At 43.0% G+C, this 22674-nt stretch overlaps 1 protein-coding gene across 13 annotated transcripts in view; it reads left to right on the top strand.

Annotated features, from left to right (window-relative positions):
* The window catches only part of RASGRP1 (RAS guanyl releasing protein 1), a 1027205-nt gene that overhangs the window by 999736 nt on the left and 4795 nt on the right, over positions 1–22674 (top strand). For 10 of the 13 annotated variants that reach the window (XM_073800719.1, XM_073800720.1, XM_073800725.1 and 7 more), the window contains 11 exons: positions 2679–2852; positions 3851–3967; positions 6473–6748; positions 8290–8370; positions 12904–13008; positions 13856–13965; positions 14668–14812; positions 15539–15575; positions 16313–16465; positions 16658–16828; positions 17299–17684. In XM_073800719.1, coding sequence (XP_073656820.1) covers positions 2679–2852; positions 3851–3967; positions 6473–6748; positions 8290–8370; positions 12904–13008; positions 13856–13965; positions 14668–14812; positions 15539–15575; positions 16313–16465; positions 16658–16828; positions 17299–17684 — 1755 coding nt within the window. The remainder of the gene's footprint in view (positions 1–2678; positions 2853–3850; positions 3968–6472; positions 6749–8289; positions 8371–12903; positions 13009–13855; positions 13966–14667; positions 14813–15538; positions 15576–16312; positions 16466–16657; positions 16829–17298; positions 17685–22674) is intronic. The other 3 variants (XM_033851436.2, XM_019935271.3, XM_019935272.3) reach the window with 3 other exon arrangements.

The following is a 22674-nucleotide window of genomic DNA, read 5'->3' as shown; positions in this document are numbered from 1 at the left end:
GGACCAGGTCACACAGTTTATTAGAGTCAGAGCTGAGACCAGGATCACAAGCCTCTCTCGGTCACTCAGCACCAATTAATTGAGGCTGCTTGTGTTTGGAAGGAGAGCTGCAAACCAGGTTACAGGGGTTATTATAGCTTTTCTCCCATAATGTTGACAGCCTCCCTGTTTTCACACAGCTATTTTGCCAATCAGCCAGGAACCTCCCCACCCGCTCCAGCCCAATTTGGAAATACGTCTCCAAGCATTCATCTGCATGGGGACCTCCAGTCTCCTCACTGGCTCCCCTCAGACAGAACCACAGGCCCCAGTTGGAACGCTCCCCCTGGGGGGTTTCCATTTGGCAGTGCCTCTCGTGTCACGGGGGAAGGACACTGAAAAGAGCCGTCTATCACACTGGAAATCTGAGCTGTACTGGGGCCCAACTGGTAGGACTGCTCTGTCAGGCCTGTGGGCTGTCTGCTCCCTGCCAGGGCTCAGATCAGTGGAGGTGGAAGGGAAGAGTCAGTGCAGAACAAGGCCTCTGCGCCAGTGCTCCCCCAGTGTCGGTGCAGGGTTCTAGCTGCAAATGAAGACATCAGCTTGAACCTTCATTTCTTTTGAATGTCACGGTCGCCTCGTAGAAGACTTTTGGGGGGATCTTTTTGTTTTACCTACACAGTTCTAAACAGTTTTGCCCACGTAGGGTGGGAGGGAAATTTATCTCTGCTATGAATTGAGTGACATTTGATATTTTCTGATTATTATAATACTTTGGAGGGGGGAATAATTATACTGAGATAATTCTTTTAAAAAACAAGTGGATTCAATATGTTACATTTCGAATGGGAGGGGTATATAAATGTATTCACTGGAATGAATCGGGGAACTTTTTCTTAGAACTGGTAAGATTTGTGCTGTATATGTCTCTCTTAAGGAGTAGGTTTGGTCTACTCATATTTTTCCACCCATCAGCAAACAGCACAGAAAAATGGGGCTCAGTTAATCTGCATTCATTTTATTCAGGTTATGAGATCTTCTCATCAGTGTATTACTAGTCAGGCAGGACTAAGGTGTGTACGCTGATGACAACCCCCTCAACCCTTCCCACCCAATCTCAGCGGCCTAACAAAGCAAAAGTTTATTTTTCACTCCTGCACAGGGGCCTCTGCTGACCACAGGTGCTCAGAGCCTGGGTGTGGGAGGCTTCATCTTGACATAGATCTCCACGATCTCTGCAGCCTGGAAAGGCAACATAGCCAATCATTCACTGGCTCTTCTATCTCAAAAGTCGTCACATCTATCAGCAACTCCTAAATATCTGAAGATTTTTAGGGTATGAAATGATAGTGTGCTCAACTTCCTAAAAGAATTTCCCTGAAAAGCATTCGTTCCAATACAATCCCAGCGAGAGGATTTTTCTTTATTTCTGGAATGTGCGTATTACTAATATAAACATCATTATTAAAACAGTTCCCTTGTTTCTGCAAAAAAAAAAAAAAAGGTCATCACGTCACTTCCACTGACATTCTCCTGGCTAAACTGTCATGTGGTCACACCTGATCTCAAAGGGCAGAGTTGAGAAATGGAGAGCTGGAAATAGCTGGGGAACAGCACTGAAAACTCCCATGGGAGCACTGGAGCAGAGCAAACTCTCCTCCCTCTGTTATACTATTTGAGCAGAAGGATTGTTTGTGACAGGGACACAGTAGCTGCAGTCATGACTTATACACTGATCTTCTGAGACATTTCCAGCTTCACATCTGCTGTTTGTTTCAGCGTCAGCCATAGTGAATGCCATTGCCCAGGTGAATGGGAAGCTGTGGTCCCCAAATAATAGCTAACCAGTGTCACGTACCCCACTCACTTCGCCCCTGCTCAAGTTGGCGAATAGAGGGAAATCCAGACAGGGCTGTTTGATCATGAGGTTAATAATATCTTGTTAGCACCACCTCACACTTATGTAGTATTTTGAAAAGTTAAAGTGCTTTCACAGGTTATCATGTTTGATCTTATTAACAATTCCATGTCCTAAATAGGACAGATGTTATCCCGGTTTTGTTTTTGTTTTTGCGCTACGCGGGTCTCTCACTGTTGTGGCCTCTCCCTTTGCGGAGCACAGGCTCCGGATGCGCAGGCTCAGTGGCCATGGCTCACGGGCCCAGCCGCTCTGCAGCATGTGGGATCTTCCCAGACCGGGGCACGAACCCGTGTCCCCTGCATCGGTAGGTGGTCTCTCAACCACTGCGCCACCAGGGAAGCCCTATCCCATTTTTAAGTTAAGAAAACAGCTAGGAGAGAGAGAAGAAGAGTGTGTAACACAGTAGATTTTGTGAGATGATCTTTTTTTTTCCCCCTTACCTTCAGCAACATAGCTGGAACTAGTACTGAGATTTTTCTTGTATACTGTATTCTTTAGAATTGAAAAGGGGCACTATCCCTATCTACTCCACATAATATTGGGGTTAACTTGTATGTGTACACATCCATTTAGGCCTAATGACGTTTGATGTAGAGGGACCATGCTGTGGGTAGAATAAGAAAGATGTCCTTCCTACCATCCTTGTCTGCAGGAGAGGAAAGCCAAGAGCTCATCTGTCCCTTAGCAGATTCTAGCCATCAACTCAGCAGAGGTAATAAGCCCCTCAGGTCTCCCAGAATACTGGAGCGGCAGTCCTGATGAGTTTCTTTTTCCCCAGTTCTCCGATTATCAGAATTACCTCGTGAATAGCTGCGTGAAGGAGAACCCTACCATGGAGCGGTCCATTGCCCTGTGTAACGGCATCTCCCAGTGGGTACAACTGATGGTTCTCAGCCGCCCCACCCCCCAGCTCCGAGCTGAAGTCTTCATCAAGTTCATCCAGGTGGCTCAGGTGAGTGACTGGATTGACTTAGCGCCTGGGCTAAGAGGTAAATTATCCCCTCTTCCCCCAGCCTAGTCTATCCATTAGAGCTGCTTTCTCATCATGAACCTCCGGGTGGGGTTTGTGCACTTTTAGCTGCCCCCAGATCTAGATACGGTGACTCTTCTACATCCCACACAAGGGCCGTACGGAGAGGGCCCTACAGGCCACCTTCAAGGTCAGGATATGGTTAGATCTGTTTAGATCTTTAACATTTTTCAGAAGATGCTTACCAGCCTATATTGTTTTACCAAATGTGGCCCACATGGCAAAGGAAAGGGCAATTTCAGGTTTTAGTGGAGCTGGACCAGCCTGATTTAGGTCTGTGAGCCCATGTTGTGTTGAATGGCTGGGTTTAGTGTTTGAGGGGCAGAGTTTAGGCATCTGATAAGAGAAAAGCATATACTGTGAACACATATTTGAAATTTCACAGATATTCTAGCATCTCTGTCCCAGTTACTGTCCTATATAGGCATTGGCGTTGCCCTCAGAAATAAAAGTCTGGTTACTTTGGGGTGAAGGATATAAAGGATTATGCTGAACGATATATTTTTTCATCTCTAGATGTTCTAGACCAGTGTTTCTTAAAGTGTGGTACATGGACCACCTGCTCTGATGTTAACTAAAGCACGGATCCCTAAGCTCAACCCCAGATCTGGGGAATCAGAACATCTGTACTTGAGTCCAGAAATCTTTGTGTTAAACAAGTACTTTGGGTGTTAGAAGCCACTGCTGTAGAGGGTGGTCCACAGACCAGCTGAAACTAAAGGAGGAAGACATGACGCTTTGCTAGATTTGGGACCTCCTGGTCTGGAATTAAGCCTTAGGAAAGAAATGGACAGAAAATTGCAATACCTGATTGCTAGCCTTTGGCCAGAATTAGGAAGACTCATAACACAGAAATGAGAAGCAGCATCTAAGCTCCCATGTAACTGGCATGTACAGTGACTCTGTTTTCTGTGTCACAGAAGCTCCACCAACTACAGAACTTCAATACGTTGATGGCTGTGATAGGAGGGCTCTGTCACAGCTCAATCTCCAGGCTCAAGGAGACAAGTTCACATGTCCCGCATGAAATCAATAAGGTCAGTGCTCCTGTCTCCTCCCGGGCCTCTTAGCAGCATTCCTAGGACTAACGTCAGCGTTTCCTCCTTGAGGGGCAGCCCAGAGAGCATTTCCGAACCAAAGCATCCCTTTTCAACCAGGCAAAATACCAAGGAAGCAACCCTAAGAAAACCCACAGGACAGGAACGGGGATGTCACAGATTTGAGAGTGACTGTGACTCAGTCTGGCCGCAGTGTTACTGCACCCGTTCCCGCTGGTGATTTGAAACAATGTGTGTGTCTTTCCCATGTTCATATGCCACTGAGTATCCGGAGTCACCATCTTTAGTGAGAACTCACTTGCTCTAGCAAGGAAGAGTGGTTCAGTGACCATAGTTCAGTCTGCATGTCAAGTGAGGTTATTTAGTGACACGTTAGAAACCTAGCTAGCTGGAACCCTTGGAGAGTGACATTATGGAGAGCTGAATTTTTCCAGATAGTTGGAAATGAGCTTTTCAGGTACCATTTTTTAATAGGTGGTATTTTATTGAGGAACATTTTTCTTAAGTGTCCTATGTACTTTCCTACGTTATTAATTAGATTTTATAGAAAGGACTTTAATCCTTTATACCTACGGCTGTTATCACACATGTAAACCGCTATGATATAGTACAGGTATAAATGCAGCTACTTATGGTATGGGTTTGATAACAGCTGCTCTGGGCATTTCATCTCATTTGGCCTCCCTTACTGAACTCAAACCCCAGTCCCCTCGCGAGCTCTCTTCTTAGGGAGAGATGTATGAGCCTCGTTGCCACATCCGTTTTCCCAGGTGTTCAGCCTCCTTTCAGAAAGCCTCTTATTAATCATCCTTGCTCTGACAATGCTGGGGTCTGGGGACACCGCTCCACCCCCACCTCCCAGTGGTCTGGTCACCTTATAATTCCCTCATAGTGCTGGCTGGGAGCTGGCAGAACAACTGAAGACTGCCTGTGTCTCGGAGGGAGAGAATCACAGAATTTCAAGGGCCTTCGTGTCATTTCGTTTACGAGATGTAGCTTGCTGCTCTGCAGCTTGGGGTCCCCCCATAGCAGTGCTTCCTGTCTGTAGCTGCTTGACCTTCGGGGTGGTCTGCATAGTGAATTCCTAAGTCCAGAATTAAAGCTAGTGTCCTGCAGTAGTTTATGTCACCTTCCAAGGGGAACAAAAATACCTTTGTCATCTTTGCTGCTAGTCTCTCGTCTTGTGAGCATTTCCCACACTCCACACTCGCGCGCCCTGTTTCCTTAGAGGTGTGTGAGGAGGCTCTCTTGGCAGCCACATGGCTGCCGGGGGCTGACTCCCAGACCTCAAGCTCTTCATCGGGAGAAAGGGTACTTTAGGCCACGATTTTATTACAGGAATTTCCAGCACAGTGTTTAAAGTGGTTGTTTTGTGTTGTGACGTGAGTCTGTCCTTCCTGTCTTTGCTTCTGAGAAGGCCGGTCACCACACGTGGGGGTGGGGTTCTGTGAACTGCGTGCTGACTTAAAGCAGGTGCACTGGAAGGAACAGCAGACCTGGCTGTGCCCTTGCTGTGCTGGGAGCGGCCACACGCCCTCTGGCCACGGCAGAGCACAGGCTCTAACGCAGAGCCCCCCACGGCCTCTGCCTCGTCCTCTCTCAGGTCCATTGCTGGGAATTGGTCTAGTCTGTTCAGTCTCCCTATCTAGGGTTTCGGTCATGGGTGGAATGTCACCTGCTTCCTAGGCATAGGCCCATCTTGAGACTCACCGAGCCAAGGCCCACAGAGCGCAGCATAAGGAATAACACCACTTGACAGGTGACTGAAGCGCCACGCTGGAAACACGCTTCCCCGTGCCAGCTGCGTGGGCAGCACACTTGAAGTGTTGTGCGGTGCAGTGTCTTTGGAATCATTCGGAAGACACTAGGGAAGGGGACTGCGTGGCTTGGGGTAGAAGTCAGAGAGACACTTACTATGCACTGTATACTCTTGTACTTTTAAAATCTTTTTTATCGTGTGCTTATTTTTTTAAAGAACAATTTTAGCATAAAAATGGTAAATAAAACCTCATCTAGGGGCTTCCCTGGTGGCGCAGTGGTTGAGAGTCCGCCTGCCGATGCAGGAGACATGGGTTCGTGCCCCGATCTGGGAGTGTCCCACATGCCGCGGAGCAGCTGGGCCCGTGAGCCATGGCCGCTGAGCCTGCGCGTCCGGAGCCTGTGCTCCGCAACGGGAGAGGCCACAACAGTGAGAGGCCCGCGTACCGCAAAAAAAAAAAAAAAAAAAAACAAACCTCATCTAGAATTTTCCAGTTATGTTGTAAAGCACAGCTTGCGTTTTCTAAATCTACTCTGCGATGTTTGACATAAGCTGGAGTTTTAACTGGGGAGTCAGAATCTACACCTTTAGGTGGACCACCCCCTGCCTGACAAATCAGGGATGGGGTGAAATTATGGTAGGAGCTGAGAGTAAAAGGCAGCCGCTGCAGAAACGCAGCCTGCCTGGATGGTACCTGTGACTGGCTCCCTTCCTCTGCTTTGTAGGTTCTGGGTGAGATGACCGAGCTGCTGTCCTCCTGCAGAAACTATGACAACTACCGGCGTGCCTACGGGGAGTGCACCCACTTCAAGATCCCCATCCTGGGGGTACACCTCAAGGACCTCATCTCCCTGTATGAAGCCATGCCCGACTATCTGGAGGAGGGGAAGGTGAACGTCCACAAGCTGCTGGCCCTTTACAATCATATCAATGAACTGGTCCAGCTGCAAGAGGTGGCCCCACCCCTGGAGGCCAACAAGGACCTGGTGCACCTGCTGACGGTGAGGCTCCATGGGAGACAAATTACTGAGCGCTACCTCATCAAAGATCAGCTCAGTTAAGCCTCACAAGAACTCTATGAAGTGGATACTCTCATTACCTCCATTTTATGGATGGGGATTCTGAGGCACAAAGACGTAACTTTCCAGAAGCCACACGTTATTAAGCAGCAGATCCTGGGCTCAGACCCGGGTGGTGGGACTCCGGGGCTGTGCTCTTAAGCACCATGCCCTTTGGACCTCTAGGAGTGTTCCCCTCCCCCTACAAAAGCCAGTCCTAAGCTCTCTGGGAGGAGCTGATAGCAAATCAGGATACAAGGCTTGGTAAGAGATTGGAGACAGTCGGTTTTCATTTAAAAAAAGGACAAGGCATTGAGTTTAAAAAAAAAGGAAAAAATAGGTTCATTATTTGGGTCCTGCTACCACTGGCTTGGATCCCAGAGACATTTAAGCCAAGGGCAGGCGAACACTTGTGATGCAGGAGACCAGGATTTGCACTTTGGGTGGGGGGTGAGATCAGATGAACTCCCTTCCAGACCTGTGATTCTGTAGTTCACCAGCTGTGTGACTGACTGTGGGCACATAACTCTCTCTGTTTCCTTCTCTGTAAAATCAGAGGGATTCATCTCTGCGATGACTTCTCCCTTCTCTTTCAGTTCTAAAATTAGACAATTTTTAATCTGCTTTTTTTGCAGAACGGAATAATCACTGTAGCCTCTTCCTACCTCACAGGATTATTCTGATAGTGCCTCAGGCTTTGCATCCAGCTGGTGTCTAATCCCAGCCCTTTTGCTAATTGTCCAGGTGACCTTGGCTAGTTTCAGCCTTAGACCGCATTATCTGAGGAAAGAGGCACTGAACCTTAACTTTCTTGGTTCACCCGCATTATCTGAGGAAAGAGGCACTGAACCTTAACTTTCTTGGTTCACAAATTCTGTGAGGAAAACTAAGCATTTCCCTCCCAAAATATACGTAAGCCATATATACTAAAAAATATGGATGTTTTTGAGTTCTGAACCCCCTGAAGCCCATCCACAGAATCCAGATTAGGAACAAGATTATTTCTAAGACCTCTCTCCTCTAAAGTTTTTCTTATATGAAACTCTTAATATTGTTTGATATTACCTGTTCTCATTTAAACTGGGTTCTGTTGCTGGAATCAAACTTTAATGGTATCAGGCCATGCAAACTGTCCCTTCAGATCATCCGTCTGCTTTGGGAGAGAACACGTGAGGTGTGGACCATCTGACTAGATAGGGCCTTTGGCCTAAGCTCTGCCTAGAAGCTTAGCTATTAAACCATAGTTTAAAAGTGGGCATCTTGAGACTTCTCCAAAGTTTAAAAATACTTTAACAAAAACTAACGCTTGCCCTACTGCAATGGTAGATGTTATACCCCCAAAATTTTGTGAATTTTTAAAAACAAATGACTTACAGCCTAAAAGGGTAAACCACTAGAGAGGAAGAACCAAGAAAGAAACACATCGGCCCTGGGAAAGGCAAACAGCATCCTAGCAATTAACTCTGTTCTCCTTTGATCTGCAGTTATCCCTAGATCTCTACTACACTGAAGACGAAATCTACGAGCTTTCTTATGCCCGGGAGCCCAGGAACCACAAAGCCCCCGTGAGTTTTTCATAGTAAGACGCCCATGTGTAACAGGTGCTTTACAAGCCTCTCATCAAGGTCATCCATCTTGGAATGGACTTTAGTTCAGGTTAAAAAGCAGATTATCTTTTTACTATGTGCCCAACATTGTGCTAGGAATAAGAAAAGCTTCAGCATATGTATTAGGAATAGTTCCTGACCATAAAGAGTTTGTACACAACTCGAGGGGATAAGACTAATATGTGAACAGTAAATAACTACATGCCATGAGTGTCAGAAGGAGTGGGGGAATCAGCCAGTGGTTTACTAGTTAGAGAAAGGATATAGCATGGTAGGCTGGAGTGACCTCTCCCTCCTATTAATTATAAAGTGTCCTCAAGGCAGTTGTTTCTCTTCATGATTTGTTGATGATAATGATATGTATATTCATCAGATGCTCAGCTTCAGAGGACTTTCAACTTGGTAGATAGAAAAGCCCCCACGTCTTGTATTCACGTGGGTCAGAAAGAGCAGTCTGCTGGGTCTTTTGACCTCTTATGATGAGAAGTCCTGTGCACAGTCCTGGCTGCACAGTAGGGACTTCACAGGTTATCTGGCCCTGGCTTCCTACAGGCAGGTGAAATAATTTCAGTCTTCCTTCTGAAGAACCAGTAATTCCCACAGTCTCCTGGGCAGCTCCCCAGCTCCAAGCAAGTGGTACTCAAGGGTAGAGAGTTGCCTGTACATGAGAAATTCAGCTTATCTGTTCAGATGGCTAAATTTCATTGTTTCTATACAGAAAGACCAAGTTCTAGCATACTATTGTAACCAAAGATATTCACTGAACATGTTCAGCAGGTTTCAGGGTGTTGGAGGGCATTCCAACGAAAAGGGGACCTTCTTTCATTTTTCGAAGAGATTTTAATTTGGGCCAAGTCTCAGATACTTAGGAATGGATTCCATCTCAGCCTGTCTAGGCCTCACTTCTTGTTTTTTTTTCTTGCGTGTCTTCCTGCCTTTTAGCTATTTTTCTCCTCATCCTTGTCTCTACTAAATAGTAAGTAGAGAACAGAGAGGAAAAATTTTTTTTAATGTTACTGGAGTGTACCTGCTGTTCAGGTGTACAGCAAAGTGATTCAGTTATACGTATACATATATTCTTTTTCAGATTCTTTTCTCATATAGGTTATCACAGAACATTGAGTAAAGTTTCCTGTGCTATACAGTAGGTCCTTGTTGGTTATCTGTTTTATATATAGTAGTGTGTGTATGTTAATCCCAAATTCCTGATTTATCCCTCCCCCCAACATTTCCCCTTTGGTAACCATAAGTTTGTTTTTGATATCTGTAAGTATGTTTCTGTTTTGTAAATAAGTTCATTTGTATCATTTTTAAAATTAGATTCCACATATGAGTGATATATGATATTTGTCTGACTTACTTAGTATGATAATCTCTAGGTCTATCCATGTTGTTGCAAAGGGCATTATATCATTCTTTTTTATGGCTGAGTAATATTCCATCATATATACGTACATCTTCTTTATCCTTTCTTCTGTCAATGGACATTTAGGTTGCTTCCATGTCCTGGCTATTGTAAATAGTGCTGCAGTGAACACTGGAGTGCATGTATCTTTTCGAATTATGGTTTTCTCCAGATATATGCCCAGGAGTGGGATTGCTGGATCATATGGTAGCTCTATTTTTAGCTTTTAACTGTTCTCCATAGTGGTTGTACCAATTTACATTCCCACCAACAGTGTAGGAGGGTTCCCTTTTCTCCACACCCTCTCCAGCATTTATTGTTTGTAGACATTTTGATGATGGCCATTCTGACCAGTGTGAGGTGATACCTCATGGTGGTTTTGATTTGCATTTCTCTGATAATTAGTGATGCTGACCATCTTTTCATGTGAATTTTGGCCATCTGTATGTCTTCTTCGGAGAAATGTCTATTTAGATCTTCTGCCCATTTTTTGATTGGGTCGTTTGTGGCTTTGTTTGATATAGAGCTGCATGAGTTGTTTATTTTGGAGATTAATCCTTTGTCAGCCACTTCATTTGCAAATATTTTCTCCCATTCTGTGGGCTGTGTTTTTGTTTTTTATGGTTTCCTTTGCTGTGCAAAAGCCTTTAAGTTTAATTAGATCCCAGTTTATTTTTTTTTAATTTTCATTACTCTAGGAGGTGGATCAAAAAAGATCTTGTTGCGATTTATGTCAAAGAGTGTTCTGCCTATGTTTCCTTCCAAGAGTTTTATAGTGTCCAGCCTTACATTTAGGTCTTGATCTGTTTTGAGTTTATTTTTGTGTATGGTGTTAGAGAATGTTCTAATTTCATTCTCTTATACATAGCTGTCCAGTTTTCCCAGCACCACTTATTGAAGAGACTGTCTTTCCTCCACTGTATATTCTTGTCTCCTTTATCATAGATTAATTGACCATAGGTGTATAGGTTTATTTCTGGGTTTTCTATCCTGTTCCATTGATCTATATTTCTGTTTTTGCACCAATACCATACTGTTTTGATTACTGTAGCTTTGTAGTATAGTCTGAAGTCAGGGGGCCTGATTCCTCCAGCTCCGTTTTTCTTTCTCAGGATTGCTTTGGCTATTTGAGGTCTTTTGTGTTTCCATACAAATTTTAAAATTTTTTGTTCTAGTTCTGTGAAAAATGCCATTGGTAATTTGATAGGGATTACATTGAATCTGTAGATTACTCTGGGTGATATAGTCATTTTGAAAATATTTATTCTTCCAATGCAAGAACATGGTATATCTTTCCATCTGTTTGTGTCATCCTCAGTTGCTTTCACCAGTGTCTTATAGTTTTCGGAGTACAGGTGTTTTGTCTCCTTAGGTAGGTTTATTCCTAGGTATTCTTTTGATTCGATGGTAAATTATGTTGTTTCCTTTATTTCTCATTCTGATCTTTCATTGTTAGTGTGTAGGAATGCAAGAGATTTCTGTGTATTAATTTTGTATCCTGAAACTACCAAATGCACTGATGAGATCTAGTAGTTTCCTGGTAGAATCTTTAGGATGTTCTGTGTATAGTAAGTACCATGTCATCTGCAAACAGTGATAGTTTTACTTCTTTTCCAATTTGGATTCCTTTTATTTTTCTTCTCTGAGTCCCATGGCTAGAACTTCCAAAACTATGTTGAATAAAACTGGAGACAGTGGACATCCTTGTCTTGTTCCTGATCTTAGAGGGAATGCTTTCAGCTTTTCACCATTGAGAACGGTGTTAGCTGTGGGTTTGTCATATATGGCCTTTATTATGTTGAGGTAGGTCCCCTCTATGCCCACTTTCTGGAGAGTTTTTATCATAAATGGGTGTTGAATTTTGTCAAAAGCTTTTAACTGCATCTATTGAAATCATCATATGATTTTTACTCTTTAGTTTGTTAATGTGGTGTATCACACTGATTGATTTGCAGATATTGAAAAATCCTTGTATCCCTGGATAAATCCTATTTGATCATGGTGTATGATCCTTTTAATGTATTATTAGATTCGGTTTGCTAGTATTGATATTTTGTTGAGTTTTTGCATCTGTGTTCATCAGTGATACTGGCCTGTAATTTCTTTCTTTTTTTTGCGGTCGGCGGGGGGTATCTTTGTCTGGTTTTGGTATCAGGGTGATGGTTGCCTCCTAGAATGAGCTTGGGAGTGTTCCTTCCACTGCAATATTTTGGAGGAGTTTGAGAAGGACAGGTGTTAAACTCTTTTTTTGTTTTTTTTTTGTTTGATAGAATTCACCTGTGAAGCCATCCGGTCCTGGACTTTTGTTTGTTGGAAGTTTTTAAATCACTGTTTCAATTTCAGTACTTGAGATTGGTCTGTTCATATTTTCTATTTCTTCCTGGTTCAGTCTTGGAAGCTTGTATCTTTCTAAGAATTTGTCCATTTCTTCTAGGTTGTCCATTTTATTGGCACAGAGTTGTTTGTAGTAGTCTGTATTTCTGTGGTGTCAGTTGCAACTTCTTTTTCATTTCTAACTTTATTGATTTGAGCCCTCTCCCTCTTTTTCTTGATGAGTCTGGCTAAAGGTTTATCAATTTTATCTTTTCAAAGAACCAGCTTTTAGTTTCATTGATCTTTGCTATTGTTTTCTTCATCTCTATCTCATTTATTTCTGCTCTGATCTTTATGATTTCTCTCCTTCTACTAACTGGGTTTTGTTTGTTGTTCTTTCTGTAGTTGCTTTAGAAAGAGAAAATTTAAATGATCTACTTTACTCTTTGTTGATAGCTTCAACAAAAGCTTTAATAGAGAGGGAAGTGAAACTCCAGGCATATTGAAAATTTTAAATTATCTTAGATGGAGACAATGTATGTGAGGAGCTCTTTATAAACTGTAAAGCACAACACTTGTGTTAAAGCACAACACTTGTGTTAGGCAAGGTTACTGTTCTAGATTTCAGTTACGTGCGGGCCCTCTGCTCCTTGCCACTGCACATAGTTGAGGGTTGTCCACAGCTGCAGCTACCAGGTAATGGGAAAGGAAGGAGCTTAAGGTTATAGCATTGCATTATAGTCATGGGGATTTCTCTGAATATTTCATTTTAGCCACTAACACCTTCAAAGCCACCAGTAGTTGTGGACTGGGCCTCTGGAGTATCTCCCAAACCTGATCCAAAGACCATAAGCAAACACGTCCAGAGGATGGTAGATGTAAGTACAGCTGTGTTTGCACAGATGAAAAGCAAGGCATTGCCTGGCTTAGTGTTGTGTATGGGGAGAGGGGAGCACAGTGGTAGAAACACAAAGGTAAGAAACTTGAAACTCGTTCCTATGTGAGCACAGGGAACCAGTTACTTCTCATATTGTGGCTGCAGAACAGTTCAGAAGTTACATTTTGCCAACACACTTTGGCCTCTTCTGGGGGGAGGTGTACCTCTTAAAGGCCTAGCAAGAGATCATATATTTAAAGGTTGTCAGTTGATTTGGGGGCAGAGAGAGGTTGGAAAAGATTTGAGTGTAAGTAAGGGTGATGAGAATCTAAAACTGAAAAGTGTGACACTGCTTGATTCAATTCACTGTGCTAAATGCTGAGGAGGGGTATACCTTCATATTTCTACATTTATCCTGTGGACCATTCCAGTGTAACAAGAAAAGAACGAGCCAGCAAGTGACAGAACAATTGGTAGAGGATTAAGAGGGGGTAGGGAGCACTTCCGACTGGGCTGTTAGTAGAAGCTACACAGAGAAGTGGCAATCTGAGCTGTGCAGTGAAGAAAGGGCAGAGTGAAGGGGGAACATCCCCCAGTGCAGTGAGCTAGGAGTACAGAGCAGCTGGGGTGAGGGCATATTGACATGCTAATGGAATTGAAAGCATCTGGCCACCCTCCAGATGCTGGTACCTGCAGAGACCTGGGATGTGGCCCACTGAATCTCGGCAGCAGCTTAAGGAGCAGGTTTCCTTGTTCCTCTCACTTAGACTGAGGTGTTCTGGCCCCTTTGTCATTTGGCTATGATTGGTTTCTCTTTCGTAATCACCAAAGAAACTCCTTTTTCACAGTCTGTATTCAAGAACTATGATCATGACCAGGATGGATACATTTCCCAGGAAGAATTTGAAAAGATTGCTGCGAGTTTTCCATTTTCCTTCTGTGTGATGGACAAAGACAGGTGAGGGTTTGTGTATGGGAATATATGGCTGTGAACCTGTTGGTAAGAACGCTTTATGGGTGTGTCACTAGAAGAATTTGTAAACTCAGATGTGTTGCTGATGTGGTCACTTAATGAATCTCAGTGCTATGCCTGTCCGGCTTTACCATGAAAAATGCATGTTTTAAATGCAAAGACTCCATAATTCTGCCAGTTTAGGAATAGTCTAGTCAACTGTAAGTAAGAAAAAGTTTAGTCTTCCTTCTTGCTTTGTCCTTACAGATTATGAGGAACAACTAATATTTACTAATATTTTGCATACTTACTTTTCTCAAGAAGTTGGTTCTCTGTGTGAAACCAAATGTTTGGTTGGTGGGTTACAGTTATATAGTAGGTGCTGTCTAAAGTCAGAAACCTCAGCATAAGATATTTCCCTATACCCACATTTCCATCACTTCTTTTTCAAGTCTTGTGGATAGTGGTTAAGTTAGTTAGGAAAACCTGGTTTAGCCAAAGAGTGACTCTGTGGAAATGAGTAATGCCATCTCACCTCCTTACACATGCTACCCAGACATCCTTATTAAAAGGAGGGCTCATGGAAGTAAGTGTCAGGTAATACATACTGTACTACCCCTCAAGGATACAAAGAGAGTGAGTTTCTAAGGCTAGAAGCTGCCTTGCTACCCAGCCCCGCTCACATCCTTCTCTCTCATTTGCGGGCAGGGAAGGTCTCATCAGCAGAGAAGAGATCACTGCCTACTTCATGAGGGCCAGCTCCATCTACTCCAAGCTGGGCCTGGGCTTTCCTCACAACTTCCAAGAGACAACCTACCTGAAGCCCACTTTCTGTGACAACTGTGCTGGATTTGTGAGTTGTTCTCAGAGTGCTTTGGGGTTGAACGTGGGGAGGGGTATGAGACAGTTTAAAGTGATTAAGCCAGGTACAGACCTCATGCACCTTTATCAACTCTTCCTGCCTAGAGCCTAAGCAAACACCTACAATAACCTCCTCCTCAAATGCATGGGTTTTACTTGCACTCATCTTTTCCCGTTTCTTCCTGGTTTATTTTCTCCTCTGGTAGAAGGGCCTGGGATAAATGGTGAGGAAATGTTGAATTTGGGATATACTTTTAAAGTATTATATCCATATGCTGTTAGAAAAGAGAAATATGAGACATCCTCACCCCTTCAAAAGGAACTGCCTTTTAAGAAGTCACTTGGGCTCTGCCCCTCCCCTGTCCCACCCCGACCAACAGTTTCCTCCTAAACTGAGTTGTGACCCCAGGATTCTGTATACTTGCTCTTTAGTTTGGAGTCTCAAGAAGCCTATTTGTCCTGTGATTCATCCACTTCAGACCTGGGTCATAAATCCACTGTAGTAAGCTTCTTGAGAACATTTACCTCTGATCAGCACAAACTTTTCCTGTTTTCAGTTTAAGGCCAGGAGGGATTAAGACACATGAGAGATAAATGGGGTTTCCTTCCCACTTGAGGTAGAGCAGAATGAGGGAAAACAAAGAATGGATGTCTAGCCTCCTGCCAGGTAGATGAAGGACCTATGGTGCATTCTAACTGTCTCTTCTTTGTCCCACAGCTCTGGGGAGTGATCAAACAGGGGTATCGGTGTAAAGGTAAGGCCCAGCTTTGTCCAGTGTGTTGTCGCTCTACCCATAGTAGTTGTCCATTCAGTCCACAGCTTCTCAGCACACCTCACAACCTCATCTTCAAACTGGCTTCCCTAGAGCACCCCCTGAGAGTGATTGCCACCACAAAGAAGAGAGGAATCTGGGTGACTGACTAGTTATGCAGCTCATTACAAGAGCCTCACTTTGCCTTGTTTGCCCTGGAAATAGGGATGACTGGTAGATTATGCTCTCATATGGTCATGGGTCCCCAAAGACAGGCACAGAATCACTTCTGAAACAAAAGATAAGTGATTACCAAAGGCCCTTGTCAGCTTTCCTTTTATCAGTAGATATCCCAGGATAATTGTCCTTCCTTATGACTAGAAAAGTTCAGGAGTAAAGGAGAAAAGACCTTTTACTGCAAGGAAGAAAGAATAAGACCTAACAGCTGGGAGCCTCCAGGGTCTCCTTAGAGTAGGCAGTATGTGCAGGATGACCAAGAAAAACACCACTTCTGTCTAGGAGAGCAGGATGCCACTTCTGATTCCCAGACTCATAAGGGCTGTGACAAGGTTGTGAGAAGAACAACCCAGTGAGAAGAATGCTAAGTTCAATGGAAGTGTTAAGTGTCCTAGCTCCAGAAGACAGGACAGGCATGTGTGACGAGAGCACTGCATGCATGTGGTTTTGAGACCCTGGAGGAGAAAGTGAAAGACTTCCTGATCAGGGTGTCTTGTCCACAGACTGCGGGATGAACTGCCACAAACAATGCAAAGACCTGGTTGTGTTCGAGTGCAAGAAGCGAGCCAAGAACTCAACAGCTCCCACAGAGAACAGCACCTCTGTGGGGCCAACGTCCAACCTTTGCTCATTGGGAGCCAAAGATCTGCACCATGGTAAGCAAGCACTGGGAATGTTCATCTTGGGAAGTGAAGATAGAAGAATATGGTTTTCGGGGAGGAAAGATTACCTTTATCCTTCCTACTTGTAATAAAAACCACCACAAACATGCCTGTATATTATGCACCCTGTATTTTAAGAGTTCCATTTCACCTGTGGACACCACAATTCTGTCACACACAATGCAGACTTTCTTGGGAGAAAAGTGGCAGAGAGCACCATGAAGGTCTGCGGCCTCAGAGTGAAGCCTGGAAAGGGGCTGCACCTAGAGGTTTCTCTTCTCCAGACCATCTCTCCCCAGTCCCCAGAGCTTTGCCCAATAGTGACAAGAGGAGGACTGCCAGGAAGTAGACTAATAGGTAGGTTAAACATAGGTGTATCATGGGCAACAAATGAAAATTGCTGTAGAAGTGCTATTTGGCAAGGTCTGCTTGTAGTGAAAAAACCGACTACTGGTTATCACTGTTATCTATTAAATGGTAAATATAAACCCTAGATATACAGAAAGCTTGGGACGGAATCTTAGGCACGCTACCTTTTGGGGAGCAAAAGAAAGCAAGCAAATAGAAAAAAGCAACAGAAAAGGAGCCTTTAAGGATGGCCTTTCCTCAGGGTGGATGCAGCCTGACACCAGTGGCCATAGCTTGGCCAGCAAGGCCCCTGGATTTCAGCCCCCTTACCCCCTAAACTGCCTGCTTGAAAATGAGTCCACTTTGGGCCTATGGAACTCCTGTACCAATAAGAAAAGTCTCATTTGAAACTAATGTGTCAATATTGAGTCTCTGCTCTTCTGAGCCAAAGTACTAACATGTCACGTACCTTCCTACAGCACCAGAGGAAGGACCTTTCACATTCCCTAATGGGGAGGCTGTGGAACACAATGAAGAAAGTAAGGATCGGACCATCATGCTCATGGGAGTGTCCTCACAGAAGATTTCTGTTCGGTTGAAGAGGACTGTTGCCCACAAGGCCACCCAGACTGAAGCACTGTCTTGGCTTGGCAGTGAGGGCCCTTCCAGTCACTTTGTGCTATCTTCCCCAAGGAAGACGGCCCAGGATACTCTGTATGTACTTCCCAGCACTACATCTCCATGCCCCAGCCCAGTCTTGGTCAGAAAGCGGGCTTTCGTCAAGTGGGAGAATAAAGAATCCCTCATAAAATCAAAGGAGGAGCTCCGTCACCTCAGACTCCCAACCTACCAAGAGCTGGAACAGGTACCCTCTTTTCCTTTTTTTCAGACTCTGAGAAAAGTGGGGCTCAACCAGGGAAGAACATGTAAACTGAAGATTCAGACCAGGTTGATTATTAGAAAGATAAAGGGGGAAAAAAAGGATTCTGCTTTGTCTCAAAGAAACCAGTGGGGGGCCCTGGTTCACATTATGTAACTAGGACAGGATAGACAGGGCTCCTATTGCCATAAAGGTACAATCTCGAAGTGTTGGTACCAGGGCCCAAAGCTCTGTGCACAGTAGGCTCCTTGAGAAAAACCACTTTCTATTGATCAGCTTTACTGTGGTGACACCACACCCTTTTTCTAGACTTAAAAGCAAGTTGCCTAAATCCTCCCTCCCTAGAGGTCTTTGGGGGCCTTCATGGTTGCCTGGACATCTTCCTAAAAGGAGGTGAGCACCGTGCTATCAAAAAAAAGGGAGGGAGTATTTAGCTCACTGCAGAAAAAGCCTCCTTCTTAATACGGAATGAGGGAACTCTTCTCTAAAACATCAGGGGATGTGCTGATTTTACATACACACACAGCTAAATCAACAGTAGTTGGAAAATGCACCATTGATTATAATCTATAGCAATATAATGTAGTAAATTGTAACAGTTGTGGTAGCAGAATTGCTTTTTATCTGTTAGGCTCACAATGTCCTAATCATAAGTTATCTAATGGAGGTGTTAGAAAAGACAAAATAAGGTTTACCAAGAAGAATATGATGCCAAGGTTTGATGAGAAGGGGGATAATAAGGTTAAGAATAGAAAAAAAGAAAGTAGGAGCTGGGACAACGGGGGACAACAGGCAGTTGTCCAAATACTCAATTCCATAGGGTCATCACTAATTACTTCTTTTTGTTTAGAGTACAAAGCTCAGGGTGAGAGCTGGTTTAGACAGACCTCTTGTCATGGGACAGTAGTTTCTTACCAAAGATAGGGTAAGGCCTGTCTGCCTTTTTTCCCCAAAACATCATTTGGAGGCCTATCAATCAGTACAAACACAAAACCAACATCTAACTGGCTAGAATTCCTTACATAATTCTACACACTACATAGTAAAACTGCCCAAGAGGTTCTCAGGATTCCCTACCTGGTCCTCAGGGTTGCACCTTCCCTGTCAGACCCCCAGGAATTGAAGAAACATGTTAGATAATGTACGTGAAACTCTTGGTTTGGTGCCTAGAACAAAAACATAATATTAGGAGGAACGCTTGAGAAAAGAACAGATTTTCTGGAATAAAAGTAGTCACTCAGACTATTTTAAGACATGCTTTAAGAATCAATCAATCAGAACATCTTCTGATGCGGGTGACACAAAGCCCTCTCTAGGGGTAGAAGCAGCCAGAATCAACTTTCAAGAACAATGAAAGAAACCTTGAAAAGTGAACTTGATAGAGTAGAAAGAACTTCAGTCTTGGGGACAAAGATCTGTGCTTCTAGTCCCAGATATTTCTTACTCCTGCTGATAAACTCTGTGACCTGTTTGGTCCTCTGTAAAATACAGTCCATGCGCTCTACAGCTTGCTTCAGATCCTGACATTTTACAGGCCGTGTAAAAGGAGCAATGTAGTTGTTGGCAACAGTGACTTCTTGCTGCAAGAAGTGGGTGGTAGAAAGATTTCAGGTGACTGAGTTAGTTAGGTCCAGTATTCATTCCTACCCGGTAATACCAGAGCTGGTAAACCCTCTTTACTTTTATCCTTGTCATTGGGACCTAAGGACCAGAATTCACTATGCATGTTTTAGAGTATTTAAAATAATATGTAATATTCATATTATAATTAATAAATATTATACATTATTTTAAGTATGTGTATACCTCTAAGCCACCACAGGACAAAAGAAAATGCAAAGCCTCTTAGGTTCAAATCCCCAGTCTGATACTATATCGACCTCTATTAATCATGTAACACAGTACCTGGCACATAGCAAATACTCAATATTACACAGTAGCTACCAGACAGCTATCTATCTAGGTAATTTATGTTGAGAAACAACTCATGTATCCCAAATTACCCTCCCATATTTTGGGGGGTAATCAGTATGGTATAAGTAAGGTAAAAACACGAGATTCAAAGTCTTGAAGACCAGCAACATCAGCATCACGGTGGCATGTGTTGCTCCTGTTTTCTCTCTCCTTTTATTTATAGCTAAACTGGTCATTCATAAACAAACAAAAGTGACTCTACACCTTACACCAGACCACCCAGTAGATTTCTACCCACCTGTTCTTCAGAGAAGAGAATAGCTTCACAGGACCTCAGAGAGGGCTGTGAAGCCAAGGGAGTTGGTGAGCCTGCCCCACGTCAACTTGCTGCTATCAGGAGGAAAAAGATCAGACTGGAAATAAATAAAATAGAGACCAGAAAAACAAATAGAAAGGATCGACAAAAAAGATAAAATCGATAATCATTTAGCAGTAACTGCTCTTAAAACAGCCAGTTGCGCCACAGCAAACCAAAGCTTCATGTACACTGACAAAAGATAGATAAACAAAATGGACAAACCTTTATTCACACTAAGAAAAAAGAGGGACTTCCCTGGTGGTCCAGTGGTAAAGAATCTGCCTTCCAATGCACGGGACGCAGGTTCAATCCCTGGTCAGGGAACTAAGATTCCCACATGCCGTGGGGCAACTAAGCCCACGTGCTCTGGAGCCCATGCACTGCAATGAAAGGTCCCACATGCCGCAACGAAGATCCCGCGTGTTGCAACTAAGACCTGACACAGCCAGAAAGAGAGGGAGAGGGAGAGAAAGAAAGGGAGGGAGAAGGCTCAAATATGTAAAATTAAAATGACAAAAGGAGACATTACAAGTGTTACTACACAAATACATAGGCCCATAAGAGACTATTATGAGTAATTATATGCCAACAAACTAGATAACCTAGAAGAAATGAATACGTTTACAGAATTATACAACCAAACGACTGAATCAAGAAAAATACAGAAAATCTGAACAGACCAGTAACAAAGTCTTTGAATCAGTAATCAAAATCCTCCCAACACAGAAAACCCCAGGATCAGACGGCTTCACTGGCAAATTCTACCCAATACTCAAAGAATTAACACCAGTCCTTCTTAAAACCTTCCAAAAAATAGAGGGAATATTTGCAAACTCATTCTGCGAGGGCAGTTTTACCCTGATACCGAAGCCAGATAAAGAAACTACAAGAAAACCAAACTACAGACCAGTATCACTGATGACTATACATGCAAAAATTCTCAACAAAATATTAGCATACTGAACTCAAGAACACATCAAAAAGATTTTTATACACCATGAAAAGTAGGGTTTATCCCTAGCATGCAAAGACAGTTCAACATAGGCAAATCAATAAATGTAATCATCACATTAGTAAAATGAAAGATAAAAATCATGTGGTCATCTCAACAGATGCAGAAAAACATCTGACAAAATTTCATGATAAAAACCCTGCTCAGACTGGATAAAAGGAATAAACCTCAACATAATAAGGGCCATATATGACAAACCCACAGCTAACATTATGCTCAATGGAGAAAATTTCAAAGCTTTTCCACCAAGATCAAGAACACTCTCACCACTAAGTGCCCATCAATAGATGAACGGATAAAGATATGGTATTGATTTAGTGGTGTATGTACATACAATGCAATACTACTCAGCCATAAAAAAGTGAAATAATGCCACTTGCAGCAACATGGAGGGACCTAGAGATTATCATACTAAGTGAAGTCAGTCAGAAAAATACCATATAATATCACTTACATGTGGAATCTAAAATATGACCTAAAGTACTGACAGTCTCAGCTACAGCGATTAGGCAAGACAAGAAAGTAAAAAAGCATCCAAATCAGGAACGATGTAGCAAAACTGTCACTGTTTGCAGATGATGAGTCTGTACATAGAAAAACCTAAAGATTAAGCAAAAAAAACTGTTGAAACTAATAAACATTTTTTGTTAAACTGCAGTATACAAAGTCAACTTATAGAATCAGTTGCATTTCTATATACACTAAGGACGAAACATCTGAAAAAGAAATCTTTCCCCTTCACAATAGCATCAGAAACAATAAAATTGGAATAAATTTAATCAAGGAAATGAAAGATTTCTACAATGAAAACTACAAGACTTTGCAGAAAGACATCCTGTGTTCATGGATCAGAAGAATTAAGATTGCTAAAAGGTCTGGCAGAAGACCTGAATTCTTTCCTTCCAAAGGAGACATACAGATGGCCAAAAGGCTCATGAAAAGATGCTCATCATCACTAATTATTAGAGAAATGAAAATCAGAACTACAATGAGGTACCACCTCACACTGGTCAGAATGGCCATCATTAAAAAGTCTACAAATAATAAACACTGGAGAGGGTGTGGAGAAAAGGGAACCTCCTACACTGTTGGTGGGAATGTAAATTGGTACAACCACTATGGAAAACAGTATGGAGGTTCCTTAAAAAACTAAAAGTAGAACTACCATGTGATCCAGCAATCCCATTCCTGGGCATATATCTGGACAAAACTATAATTCAAAAAGATACATGAACCCCACTGTTCACAGCAGCACTATTTACAACAGCCAAGACACAGAAGCAACCTAAGTGCCCGTCAACAGATGAATGGATAAAGATATAGTATGGATTTAGTGGTGTGTATATATATATATATATATATATATATATATATATATATATATATATATCTATAGACACACACACAATGCAATACTACTCAGCCATAAAAAAGAATGAAATAATGCCACTTGTAGCAACATGGATGGACCTAGAGATTATCATACTAAGTGAAGTCAGTAGAAAAATACCATATGATATCACTTACCATATGTGGAATCTAAAATATGACCTAAATGAACTTATCCATGAAACAGAAACAGACTCACAGACACAGAGAACAGACTTGTGGTTGCCAAGGGGGGAGGGGTGGGGGAGGGGTGGGGGAGGGGTCGATTGGGAATTTGGAATTAGCAGATGCAAACTATTAAC

The sequence above is a fragment of the Tursiops truncatus genome, chromosome 2 (genome assembly GCF_011762595.2).
Source record: "Tursiops truncatus isolate mTurTru1 chromosome 2, mTurTru1.mat.Y, whole genome shotgun sequence".
NCBI lineage: Eukaryota > Metazoa > Chordata > Mammalia > Artiodactyla > Delphinidae > Tursiops > Tursiops truncatus.
Note: the sequence above shows the minus strand (reverse complement) of the source record. Positions and strands in the feature narration are given on the sequence as shown.